The 13,593-nt window shown below is 51.5% G+C and overlaps 1 protein-coding gene across 2 annotated transcripts; it reads right to left on the bottom strand.

The window, feature by feature from the left end:
* Positions 1 to 1,671: 1,671 nt before the first annotated feature.
* Positions 1,672 to 12,815, bottom strand: LOC135827540 (uncharacterized). 2 transcript variants are annotated; one of them, XM_065340022.1, is made up of 5 exons: positions 12,123 to 12,815; positions 9,745 to 10,205; positions 9,002 to 9,318; positions 8,185 to 8,358; positions 1,672 to 4,803 (listed from the first exon to the last, which is right to left on the bottom strand). In XM_065340022.1, the coding sequence occupies exons 2-5, from the start codon at positions 10,193 to 10,195 to the stop codon at positions 3,220 to 3,222; spliced, it is 2,526 nt and encodes an 841-aa protein (XP_065196094.1). In that variant the 5' UTR covers positions 10,196 to 10,205; positions 12,123 to 12,815; the 3' UTR covers positions 1,672 to 3,219. The 2 variants fall into 2 exon arrangements, with proteins under 2 accessions (XP_065196094.1, XP_065196093.1); XM_065340021.1 differs by lacking the exon at positions 12,123 to 12,815 and having other exon boundaries at positions 9,745 to 10,312.
* Between the last annotated feature and the right edge of the window lie 778 nt (positions 12,816 to 13,593).

Genomic DNA, 13,593 nt, shown 5'->3' with positions numbered 1-13,593 from the left:
AGAGAAATCGGAGAATGTCCCAATTAGTATTTCAAGAAGACATCACAATTTTCGAAAATTATAATTTCCTTGCCTCGCGACACCGTTCCCTGGCAGCGTTCCCCGGCAGCGCGAGGCAAAGATGTTTTCTGGGAATGTGTGCCGTGTCCTCTCCCGGGCTTTTACGACTCCCTGGTTTCGTCCTTTGTGAACTCGTCAGCGCGCGCAGCATACACAGAGAAAATGAGGCCAGACCTGTGATTGTTTTATAATTTTTTTCTATTTTGCTGTTGCTGCGAACCCTTGTGAAGTTAGTTGTGTGGCGGCTGTTGCGCTCATGCCGTCATGGTAATGTTGTTAGCGCTGTGTGTTGATTGAGCAGTTTTTGGTTGGTGTCAAAGTACGAGCTCGCACCTGCTCTCGTGCAAAGCTCTAGACTACAGCTCGCTAGTGATGTCGGCCGCGTTTCGAAATAATCCAATGCTTTGTTGTTCACAGTACCCGGGAGAAGCACAATTCTCTCAATAGTCAATACAACTAACTACATGTACATGACTGTCCAATCCACATATTGAAGACAGCGCGGCACATTCTGAGAATCTGATTGCACTGCGCAATCTCACTCACCAATATTATTATTTCCTGTAGTCTGCGCATTCTGCCATTTTGGGGTGACACGAAAAGTATTACTAGTACGTAGTAGTAATAACTAATAGTAATATGCCACAAGGCCAGGCATGGTGTACAGCTAGCTACGCTACAGCTAGCGGCTGCGAGTCACAACATCCCCAGCCCTACCCGTCCTCAGCCTCAGGCCCTGAGATATCTGGACTGGGCATGTTCTTCTCAATCTCAGGACTCTTTTTCAAGTTTTTGACATGACAGACACGACGAAAATCATCTACAGCCAGCCTAGCCTAGGCTAGGAGCCAGGGCCTAGCCAGGTCATCCGTACAGTGCACGGTGCAGGAGAGCAGTCACTGAGACAGTCTGTAAAAAGACTGTATCGTGCTTTCAAACATATCACGTGCTTGTTGCCATCCGACGGCCAATCAGCATCGACTTGGACCAGGGCAGAAATTGTGTGTATTTACGTCATCAGTGCATGCATGCTAGCTGCTCCGAAATCTGACACACATCGCACACGTACAGACAGGGGCCCGGGCATGGCTGTGCGTGAGAGACTCAGTATTACTATTAGTATTAGTAACCACCGGACGGCGTGAGTGCTTGGGTATACCATAATTATCATAATATGGGTCTTGATCATCTCATCAATCAATCCGTGCCCTCATCATGCGCTACATCAGAGTAGATCTGCAGTGTACAAATGGTGTAGGCTACCAGGGAACACAACATTTTGACAGCTCCGGTACGCGGTCGGCAAGCTGAAACAGTGAAAGCGACTCCCCTGCCCCCTCCCCCCCCCCCCCCCAAGCCAAGAGGGTGGGCTAGGGGCTGGACAAACTGCTTCCAGCCCTGCCAGATGCTGCTGCCCGGAATGCCATGGACATGTCCGGCTATGTCACAGTATGTGTTAGCTTGACGTGGCCGTGAGAGTGTTGTGGGTCTATGGCTAAGGTAGCGCCAAATTCCTGATAAAAAGTAAGAGGACGTCCTTTGAAAAGCAGGAGCATTTCAGTTATCCACTCACTCCACTTACACATCACCACAATAGTCAATAGCGAGGACTCGTGGTTTGACGAATTTGGCAATACATGACATCATTGCATCTACATCTCAAGGGAATTACTTCTGCTATGGTGAGGCGCGCATGCGTCCGTGTGACAGAGTGTGTGCGTGTGTGTGTGTGTGTGTGTGTGTGTGTGTGTGTGTGTGTGTGTGTGTGTGTGTGTGTGTGTGTGTGTGTGTGAGAGAGAGAGAGAGAGTGTGTGTGTGTGTGTGTGTGTGTGTGTGAGAGAGAGAGAGTGTGTGTGTGTGTGTGTGTGTGTGTGTGTGTGTGTGTGTGTGTGTGTGTGTGTGTGTGTGTGTGAGAGAGAGAGAGAGAGAGAGAGAGAGAGAGAGAGAGAGAGAGAGAGAGAGAGAGTGGAGGGAGGGGGTCAAGTATACTCATCAGCTAACATGCATGTGACGTAACAATTACGTACACCAAATCCAAGATAAACCCTCAAAGACTATTAAAGAATGCTTCCAGAACACCACCAATAGGCAAAAGACTAGCTGATCACGCAGATGATGAGTTGAAACAAGAGTAGATAAACAAGAGTGTGCAACTCGCGGATGGGTTGGCCCACGGCGGAATTTTTTGTTGACGTAATCTTTTCGACGACGCACGCGCTGCGAGTCTTTCGGAAAGTTTTCCCTCGTGCTCTTGGCCGGGCTTTACACTACAAGGTCGGTGTCCAGCACGTGCTCTCACACTGCTCTGCGGCAAACTGCGCGTTTCTCTGAAAAAAGGTGACGTCAACAAAAAATTCCGCCGTGGGCGGGGGTATCTGCAGATTGTGCAGGAGAGATCCGGAGTTGCACACTCTTGTTTATCTACTCTTGGTTGAAATCAAGTGAAAGTACCGCGCTTTACGGTTAATTGCCATGGACTCAAAAAAATGTCTGAGTTTAATCAGACATTCTGCAAGTGTGACAACGTACTAAGTATCCCGATCGCCACTTTTCATTCTTTTAAATATAAAGACTTCTCTAGACTAGAACTTGTAGTAGAAATAGGTTTTTCATTTGACCTGACGAGACCACACGACGCTTGCGGACGACAGTACGGACAGTTCACCAGCCACGCTCCACGTTCGCAACTAGAAATTGTGTTGCAGATTGTTGCTGCAGTGCATCCGTGAATGTCTTGTCATGGTCATGGCAAGTACCTGGACTTCTTGTCCAAGGTCTATGGAGATTGTTGCTGCAGTGAATGTCTTGAATGTCTTGCTGCGGTCATGGCGAGTGCCTGGACTTCTTGTCCATGGAGATTGTTGCTGTAGTCCATCCGTCAATGTCTTGTCAACGACCGTCATGGCAAGTACCTGGACTTCTTGACCATGGAGATTGTTGCTGTAATCCATCCGTCAATGTCTTGTCAACGACCGTCATGGCAAGTACCTGGACTTCTTGACCATGGAGATTGTTGCTGTAATCCATCCGTCAATGTCTTGTCAACGACCGTCATGGTAAGTATAATCATGTTCATGCACCCGGATTTCTTGTCCATGGAGATTCAGTTGCAGATTGTTGCCAGTGCATCCATCAATCAATGTATTGTCACGTTCACCCTCATGGCAAGTACCCAGACTTCTTGTCCATGGCGGTGCTGGGCCGCTGCAATCCCCTCGAGCCGCTGACATCACCGCCGACACCGCCGCGTAGGCGCTGACGGATTCTCTCCTGCTCCTCGGTGCCGGCTCTCACCACGCGCGGCTGCTCGCCAGGCCCGCCGGGAATGGGGACGGAGTCACCTTGCTGCTGCTGGTGATGTCGTCGTTGCTCGCTGTCACCTCGAGGTGGAGCGCGCGATGATGCCGTCGGTCTCTTGTCGCCGCCGTGACCCGAGCCGCTGCTGCTGCTGGTAGTCTTCCTGCTGAGCAGTTGTAGTGAGGCACGTGCGGTCACCGGTCGCACAGGTCGTCGATACTGGGGCGGAGGTGGGCCGTCCGGTGGTGGAGGCAGTTGTCCAATCATCACGTTGCTCTCCGATGCTCGCCGCGAGGCCGCCTCCTGATGCGCGGCGCCGCGAGCGTCTGAAGTGTCGACGCTCGGTGTTCTCGGCAGCTTGCGAACCTTCCGTGCGGAACGCGACGATGCTGACGAAGGCGATGGTGGTGGTGGTGGCTGGCCGCCGTGAGCTTGGCCGACTGACGCTCCGTCGCGTACGGGGCTGAGCTGTGTGGCCTGCCGCAGTAGCTCCTCGCCTGTGTCAAACGTCTGTCTCCAGTGTCGCAGCTCGTCCAGCACCTCCGACCTCTGCCGTCCAGTATCGGCCATAACCGGCGTGATAATATGACTCGATGATGCTGCTGCTGCTGTCGACGGCGCCATGTCTCCCCGCGCCTGCTGCCTGTGTGCATGCCTGCTGTCGCTGTTGCTGCTGCTGGTGGTGCTGCTGCTGCTGCTGCGGTCACCCTTGCTGGCTTTCTTTGGCGCTGTCGTGTGGCATGCCATGCTCTTCTCATCACCCACCAGTGCAGCAGCAGCAGTAGCATCACCAGCAGACGTTATTGCTACGCGTGGTTCATGCCGACGTCGCTCCCCATCGGGGTCCTGGTCGTCGCCGCCGTGAAACACTCTGTGGCTAAGCGATGATGCCGGACGCTGGTGGAGACGGCGCAGTGCACGAGACGCCGTTCCCTGCATGACCTCGCCCGTTGCCACGAGTGACGAGCTCGAGGCGGAACCGCCACCGCCTGCTGCTGATTCCCTGCCCTCTCCAACGCCACCGCCGCCGAGCACGCTCGAATCCATTTCGTCCTCGCTCAGGTCCGGTAGATCATGCATGGATTCCGTCAGTTTGGATCCCTGCAGCGCGAGGCCACGCGCCGACAGAGGACGCACACCTCTGCGGCTGCTTGGCGCCGACGCCTCATCGTGCACTCGCACTCCGGACGACGTCATCGGCCGTTGCCTCGACGACGGTGCCGCGGATTTCGGACGCGCACGCTGAAGCGACGCGGCCGTAGAAGGTCGGGCCGCGCCGAGTGGCGCCTCATCAAGGACCTTCAACCCGGGCATGTAGCGTCGCACCGTTGCGACGTAGTCGTAGCCGGGCGTGGGGTCCGGGTCCGAGGGCGTGGGCCGCGTGCACAGCGGGTTGCCCAGTAGGGTCAGTGTGTCGAGACCAAGGCACAGCGCCAGGCACCCAATCTGCGACAGTGGTGGGCAACAGAGTGCAAAGAGAACACCAATCATAAGTAAGACCAGCAAGTACATGTCCGTATTTTACCGGTTAGAAGTCGACCCCCCCCCCCCCCTCTCCCCCGCATCTTGAGGTCTTAATTCTGTTTTTAAGGGTTTCATTCAACGAAGCACTGCTAACCACCCCCTGCTATTAACACATCAATAAATCACATAACACACTCCTCATTGGAGTCTGTCCACTTCCTTGAAAAAGGCTTAGGCTGAATACTGGATAGCTGAGCGTTTACATGAAGACAGTTGACCCGGGTCGAATACTGATATACCGCCAAAAGTTCACTTCTAGAATCCTGTATGGTCACGTGAATACTTTCGCGCGAAATTTGCATGTGCAGTGCTGTTCAAACCTGGCGCGAGATACGCACAGAAGTACGTTGGTACGATTTTCTTGCCCCGGGTTGATTTCACCCCTCCCCTGGGGGGGGGGGGGGAGGGGTGAACTCAACCCGCGCGAAATTTCAACCCGGGTCAAGCGCAATGCGTCATGTAAACGCGTCATTCACTTTGTGTTCATGGCGGGTTGAAATCTGACCCGGGTTGAAACGCCTCATGTAAACACAGCCTTATAAACTGGCAAAAAATGCGTACGCATGGTGCACTCGTGCATGCAGTGCAGGTTGTTATCGGAAGATACCGATAGTTCCCGGTTATAAGTCGAATTCTGGTTGTAAGTCGACCCTCACCAATTCTCCTATTTTTAGTCGCAAAAGGTCGACTTATAGTAGGGATCTCAGCGCAAGCAGTGCGCAGGGTGTTTGTGCATACATTGCGTCATCGAGTTTTGAGTGCAGCTCGCGGACACAGCAGAAAATGGCAACGGTCGATTTTCGACACTAGCGGAAGCGGTGGACACTAGCGGAATCGTCATCTTCATCGTCGTTCGAACATACTTTGTGATTCCCGCCGAAGGACAGCGTGGCCAAGGCGATATCGTCCCGGTCATTTTCATAATTTGCCATGCGGCAAGAACCCACTTCAGAGAGGATTCAGTCAAAAATTCAGACGTTTTCTCCGGTTAGATTGTCCTAACTTCGATTTTCAGTGCATCAGCCATCGCGAACATCGCCGCCATTATCACTCAGAGAGAAGACATCGCGCTCAGTAGAAGAGGTGTTCACACTGCGTCCATGAGTGAAATGTTGTGCTCTTTAACCCTCCATAGTTCCTCTGAGAGAGTGTCTGGGAGATAGGTAGCTTGGAGATGGCCGTAGAACGTGCTTTCCTGGACGCAACATTCAGCCATTTCTACTGTCTTCTTCAACTTGATTTATTTTGAAAAAATGTTCTTTTCCACGGTTTCTGCACTGGACGCGTTTGGGATCGAAATCTCACCTGCGCAAATTGGCTGCGCAGTTCACGCGCTGAGATCCCTACTTATAGGCTAAGTTGTAGCGTTCAACGCGGCTGCAGCAGCAGCAGCAGCAATGTCAGGAACAGAAGCATTAGTAGAAGCTACAACACCAACGACGACGACGACAACAACAACAACAACAACAACCCCCTCGCAAACCAGAATGCGTGGAGCACACACACCATTGGACCATTGGACGCCCATCGCCGGAGGCGATGATAGCGATGCTACAGCAGAAGCCATAGCAGCTTGTGCTGGGATTGCACCATTCAACAGCTTGCAAGGCTGAAGAATTGACCACCACTATTCAGCCTGGTCTACACCACACAGCTATGAAGTGGCTTTTTCTGGCCAGTGAATCCCTACTTTTTGGTCTTTTTTAATTTTTTTTTCCCGCACACACATCACACCACATACTCCGGCATGCACTGGCTGTTGGTAACCACCCAGGAGAATGAAAGAAAAGTCAGGAAGAGTCTGAGAAAGAGAAGAAAGACGTGTGTGACCATAATCGTCGGGAATCGAACCCGCAACCTATCGATTGGAAATCGCTGCACATACCACTGCACCATATGGGACACACACCTTGGTCCTTGGTAACACTGCCATCAAATGGTCACGTGTCCCCTGTGCAGGGGTCGACAGCACTGAGTTCAGCATTGGATCCAGAAACGCCGCTCTACTTCCTGGACAGGAAATTAGCACAGCTATGCAGGTCGAAACCACGGGATGACTTGCAGCAGCGACCGCAGCCGAGACAATGCGCTCTGCAGCAGGGCAGGGCAACCCGCTGTTTCCGGACCGAGTCTGCCGATGACACAGCCGAGACCGACGCCACTTCAGCAGCCGAGTTGGAGAGACACTTATGCGAAGCTAGCCCGCCAGCACTCAAGAACCATCTCCCGCACGCATTACATAGTCGGCTGCCGGACTGCTCAGATATGGGCTTCCTCCTCTCGGCCAGGCACTTGTGGCGATTCTTGTATTTCTGGTGGGCGAAAGTACGCTGGCGAACATCGCAGAGCACAGAAGTGTCACGCTGAGCCGATCGCAGTACTGGTTGAGCGGAATACGCACTGCGCCATTTCCCACGCTCCTGGGCGAGGTCGTACCATTCCGTGTGGTCGATGTTCACTGCGGAGAGGTCAGCTCTGACAGAGTCTCGCCACCGTTTCCGAGGACCGCAAGCCGGCCTCGGCAGAAGGAGCGCACCAAACAGGAGCTGGCGCGGAGTTCTATCGCCGTCCATCCTAGCTAGATGGCCTAGCCACTCCAGACGGCGGCGAAGAACACGTGTGGTAATATCCACTGGATCTCGACGATTCCAGGCCTCCAGAATGGTCTTCCTGTTGATGTGGAAGTCCCAGGTGTCTCTTCTACCGAGGGCTAAGATTGCGGAAATGCAGCGAAGATGGAAGGCGGACAGCGCCGCAAGCTCGCTTTTCAGTGGTACCCAACACTCCGCTCCGTAAAGGAGAAGAGAAGCCACGCATGCATCATACACCATTCGCTTCGTTGGCAGTGAAAGATCGCCATCATCAAAGACAGATCGACGCAATGCTCCGAATGCCCTAGATGCTGACGCTATTCGGGACCGAGTGTCCACTGCGGTGCGGCCACCAGTATGGATGATGGAGCCCAGGTAGCGAAAGTCATGCACATTCTCGACAATTTCCCCGCCAACCACCAATGGACGACGATCCTCCGGAGAAATGCCGAAGCCGACCGCCATTACTTTGGTTTTTGATAGGTTGATGGTGAGGCCGAAGCGAGTTGCGACGTCCATGAACCGGCACACACACACACACACACACACACACACACACACACACACTGACACACACACACACACACACACACACACACACACACACCACCACCACCACCACCACCACCACACACACACACTGACACACACTGACACACACACACACACACACACACACACACACACACACACACACACACTATCCTCCTACCTGCCCTATATCATCGATGCAATTCCCCTCCAGGTCAATCACTCGCAGCTGATCTGCCGACAACAGGGAGTTGAGGTCAGACACGAAATTGTGCGCGGCATACAACTCCAGCAGGTTGGGCATTCCCATCAATCCGTCCAACGTATGGAGACCACATCCGGCTATGCCTAGAAACTGCATTTATAAAATCGCAAACACAAGAGCGAGTAGACACAATTCAATTCAATTTTTTAATTTTTTTCTCCTCAGACTTCGACAGCGAACAATTTTTAATCTTTAATTTTTATTTCACCATCCAATGGCAAAAGCCAATGCAAAGTAGGGGGGCGTTAGCCAGCCATGGTTAGTCTGGAAGCAGGGGCATCGGACACGCTACGGTCACTACGGCATTGACCGTACCACTCTTTGTCTCGGATACCCTGTGAGTGAATAAAAAGCACTGATCTGGGCTCCAAATTTTGAAATATTTCACCGGAGCCAGCCCAACCCCACGAGTAATTTGTACTTCAGGTGGCTAACCGGACCACCCTAAAATACCTTCCGACGCCTTTGTTAAGTGAATGTATGATTGCAGTAAGTGATACAGAAGATTTTCTAAAGTTCCCTCAGCTAGAAAGCCATTCACCCTGTGGGCGTCTCGCAGTCGAAATCAATCGTTTCATTTTTATTTTTTATTTTCATATACAGTATTTGCATGCAGTGTGCACTAAATGGATCGTAATTCAGAATTCAACACAAAAATTATTATGAAGAGTTTAGAGGCAAAACGCGGATAAAACAAGATTTCAAACAAAAACACCAGACCGTGTGAACTAACCAACAGCTTGTCGAACTGCGAGCCGACATCGCGCAGCGACTTCAGCGGACTGCCGTTGAGCTTGAGGTGCTTGAGGTTGGGCACGTGAGAGCCAAAGTTGCCCAGCGACTGGTGGTGCGTGTTCACCTGCAGCTCCAGAAAAGTAATCGTTCCCAAGTCGGCGATGCCGGTTATGCCGCTCAGACGGCCCTGGGACAGATAGTTCTCTTCGCGCATCAGCATCTCTCCACCGTAGCCGTCCGTCTCGTGATCAGCGCCACCGAGATCAACGCCACCGTCACCTGTGTTTCCATGGTAACCCGAGTCCTCGTTCAGATCTGCGGAAAGAACGACGAGCAGGGAAGACGGTGAGGGGGCACGTGCACAGACACGGAGATTAGAAATGAAATCGGCGGCAGAGTTATGGTACATTTAGTGATATGGGTGCGTCAAGTTGGCCTGTGTCAAAATATTGAGCACCGAAAGCACCCCTGCTATTTTTGACCTAGCTAGAACCCTGCACCGCACATTGCTTCCATTGCACACAGCAAAAACACAACAGCACATAATAGCCACCACTTCATTCCTTGGTGCTGGCCGTTTTAATGCGCTTCCCGAATCCCTTCGCACAAATCATATCCCCAATTCATTTCACCAGGAACTTAACAAATTCATTCATCTTGGGCACCCTGTAAGAAGACCTTAGGGTCTGTTGGGAATGCCCAAGTAAAATAATAAAATTCTATACAAAATACAATACTCACGGGAGAATGAGCTCCGCGACATGGAGCTGGCAGTGCCGGGGCGGAGGTTACCGAGGCGGCTATGGTTTCGTCGTGACGGCGGCACCTGCTGCATGGACGGCAGTGCCGGTTGGGATATCGTCATCCTGTCGTCGAGGTGAGCGGACAGAGAGTCGCTGGTGGTGACGTCGTGAAGGTCGTCGTCGAGCAGCGTTGGACCAGCGAGCACGCTCTCGCTGCGTACATGCACAGGCGACGGGTTCGCTCGTTCGCTGCGCTCGTAGTGCGTGATGTGGATACGCGCCGTCGCTGCGGGCTTGCCGTTCCGACTGGCGCTGGCGACGGGGGCTGTTGTTGCATCAGCTGTGTGCGCCACAGCAGCATCCACCGTTGCCGCAGCCGTGTCCATAGTATCAGATGATGCTGTTTTTGTCAGGCCCGGCAGAGTGGCTGTGGCTAGCTTGGTTGCCATTGAACTGGTGCTGGATAGGAAGGAGTTTGAAAAGCAGAGAAAGCGGCCATGTGTCAGTAGTTGTGTCTTACCCTCCATGTAAGTGGGTACCCCAGGGCCGGAGTGAGAGTGAGAGAGAGAGAGTGTGTGTGTGTGTGTGCATGCGCGTGAGAGAGAGAGAGAGAGAGAGTGAATGAGAGGGGGCGGATCAACGGGACCGTACGGTGTATATGCAACTCCAGCCCAAGCTGCAGCGAGCAAGTTAGCCCGCAAACAGTGTTAATAAGGCCAAACTAAAGAAGGTGTGTGGTTCGACTAACATGGACATTTTTTTACGGGCGGGCGGGCGGATTTTTTTTTTTTTAATATATATTTTTAGTACATGTAAATACACTGTATACGCGTATCGAGTAGACTCTACTACCAGCACAAGGCAGCAGTCGTACCACTCACTGCACTGCACTGCAGTACAACTACAAGTCAAGTCCAAAAGGAGCCGCCTGCGTCCGCAGACTCACGCCGCACAGCACGTAGACGTGGACGTGTTCAGTCCACGTACGTCAGTCACACGACAGCCCGCCGAAAAAAAGTTACGGTCGGGCTGAAATTGTACGGTCGGTCGGGTGAGTCGAACCACACACCTTCTTTAGTTTGGCCTAAGTGCATATTTTATAGAAGGAATGCAGTGTCAACACCATCATAATTTTACAATTCCTCTGTATACTGGCCCGGGCTAGTCTGTGTACGTGTGCGTTTTCTGGACCACCTGGCCGGGATCCTGGGTGCTTCGGACCGGGGAATCCTGGCCAGCCCGCTCGGCATGTCAATACGCAACACATGGTTTGGCTGATTACAATACGGTAATAGTTGTACATGCCCGAGATGCCGGATGCAGCGGGCTGGCCCGCATGTTGACTAGCCCGAACTGGAGCTGTGCACATACTTGTACTTGTACATGTAACCACCCTGTTACAATGATCACACAGCAATGTCTCGACTTGCTGTCTGATGAGTGTGTTTCACACGAAACTCTGAGTAATGGCGGAAAAGAACGTGGTTGTGTCATTGCCGTGTGATCATTGCATTACCGGCTCTGTCCACTGGACGTAGAGCACTATACGCAGCCTGAGGATCTTAGACAACTGTCTAATCACCCCGTTATATAGTCCATAGGTTGACATGTATGGGATCTCTCTGCAGGCTCTCTCACAATCAGTGACCCATAGCTAGCATGGTGATAATGATACAGCAAGGGTACTCATACCTCCGTTTTCCGGACACCGAAGTTACGGGCACTTTGGTCTACCGGGCACCCGTTGGGCGAGTTTTAGTTGAAATATTACTACTCTTTTGTCACTTTTTGTGGAAATAGTGACGTCGTATGCCATATCTATGGCCTTTCCCCATCAAAATGTATGTGATTCGGAGTTACGTAGATTTCGAAGTTGCGCAAAGTGCCCGGTCCCGGACTGCCCGGATAAATAAGGCATAAGTGTAGTTTTAGGAGTCCGCTAGAGTGCAGTGCTAGCGCCGGCGTGGTGTAGACCAGCGACTGTTTGGTGTTATCACTGTACTCAACACTGGACTAGTACCCACAGTAAAACCTGTCAAGCTATGGAGTGCGGTGTAGCCACCCTGTTCCACTACACGCTGCACACTGTACTGTCACTCAGTCCCTAGTCTCTACTATACTAATATTATTGTATTGTACATCATCGTACAGTAAAACCTGTCAAGGCGACCACTCGGATAAGGCGACCACCTGTTCCTGTAGACCACTGCAAACAGGACCAAGGGATGCTATTTTCAGTCGAACGTCCCTGGATAAGGAGACCACCTGGTAACAGAGACCATGTCTTGAAGGTTCCTTGAGCGGTCGTCTTAGACAGGTTTCACTGTACACTGTACCTAGCGCTGCCCAGCAGTGTAACACTAATAGCGCGCCTACCTGTGTCAATGCACACACATGGAGCACTCAGGCGTTCCGCTACAACGACTGCTGCCACTACGAAACACCGGCCTCTTCTTTTTGTCTTCTTCTGCGAGATAATCACCAGCTAGCTATCGCTGCCTGCAATCATTCCCACATCGACAACCGTGAATTGGAGACCGGCGGGTTAGAAACACTACGGGGCCTCGTACCAGCTACGTCCACTGAATGGCGCGCACCGCAATGATGGACAATACTTGGAAATTGAAATACAGTACTAGGAAACCTACTGCTCAATCTTTTCAGCTCCAATTGGTTCACTTGGTATGGTCACTACTATTACTACTACAGTACTATGGACCTCTCGATGAAATAATTCACTACTCGGTGGGATAAAATGAGTTTTCCCAGGTCCACTGCTTCGCCAAGTCTGGCGAGCTATGTACAATGATTATGAAATCGTTGTAGTGACCAGGTGACAAGGCGAGGAGAAATACAAGCAGTCTTTGACTCCGGGTGCTACGAACGAGAAGAACTCAGCCTCAGGGCCTAGCGTGACCAATTCGTCCTCACTTCTTTCAACTATTACTTCAGTCTTCAGTAAAGTAAGTTCGCAACTAATTTACTGACACAACAAAAGCTGAAGTCAAAACCACTAACTACTTTACTTGAACTAAGACTTGAAGCTGAAGGCGTGATCGTGAATATCGAATCGCTGCTTGCTTGCATACTATTACTACTAAGTACTATTACATGTATGTGAAGGCGCGAAAGCCGTGCGAAAATATTGTCTGTTTGTATGACAGCTAGCTGGGCGCATGTACAATAACACTCAACAGCATCGCGGTCGCTAGCAACAACATAACTAAACTGTACTGCGTAGCGCCCGGCGCTATTTTATTCATGAGGTTTAGTTTGATCTCTTTGCCTTGGCCAACACTCAACAGACTCAGTAACACTGCAACAGCATACTCCTATGCCACTACACTATCTAGGTCTTTTAGTAACACAGTTTTACATTTTAGTTTTACTTCTTTTTACAGAACGGGTTTCTTCAAAGCATGATAAAAGCGACTGGCTGTTTGTGGCATAGGCCAGAACAAACTTTGCTTGAAATTAATATCATGGCTGACCGGTTATACACCGCGTACCGGTACACTCCGGGTCCAAAGAGACGCACCCTAGACTAGGGACTAGGGTACTACGTCAGAGTCATTGCTGGTAGGACTGTTTGTGTTTTGCCACCACTTGGAAGTACATGACTTGTATTCTTTTCGCTTCTTTTTTTATTTTATTTTTTATTGAAAAACCACAAACCTTCAGACATGTGAATGTGCACATGATATACAGTGTACATACGTATGTATCGAGAAGGCAGCACGGAAACGGCAGTGGTGGTGAGGCCTGGGCAGCTCGTCCGACCGTGGGTCTCGGAGTCAACACTGGGCAGACGCACCGGGGGGGGGGGGGGGGGGGGGGGGGTGGTAGC

The sequence above is a fragment of the Sycon ciliatum genome, chromosome 11 (assembly GCF_964019385.1).
Source record: "Sycon ciliatum chromosome 11, ocSycCili1.1, whole genome shotgun sequence".
Lineage (NCBI taxonomy): Eukaryota > Metazoa > Porifera > Calcarea > Leucosolenida > Sycettidae > Sycon > Sycon ciliatum.
The sequence above is the reverse complement of the archived record's forward strand: the minus strand, read 5'-3'. Positions and strand labels throughout refer to the sequence as shown.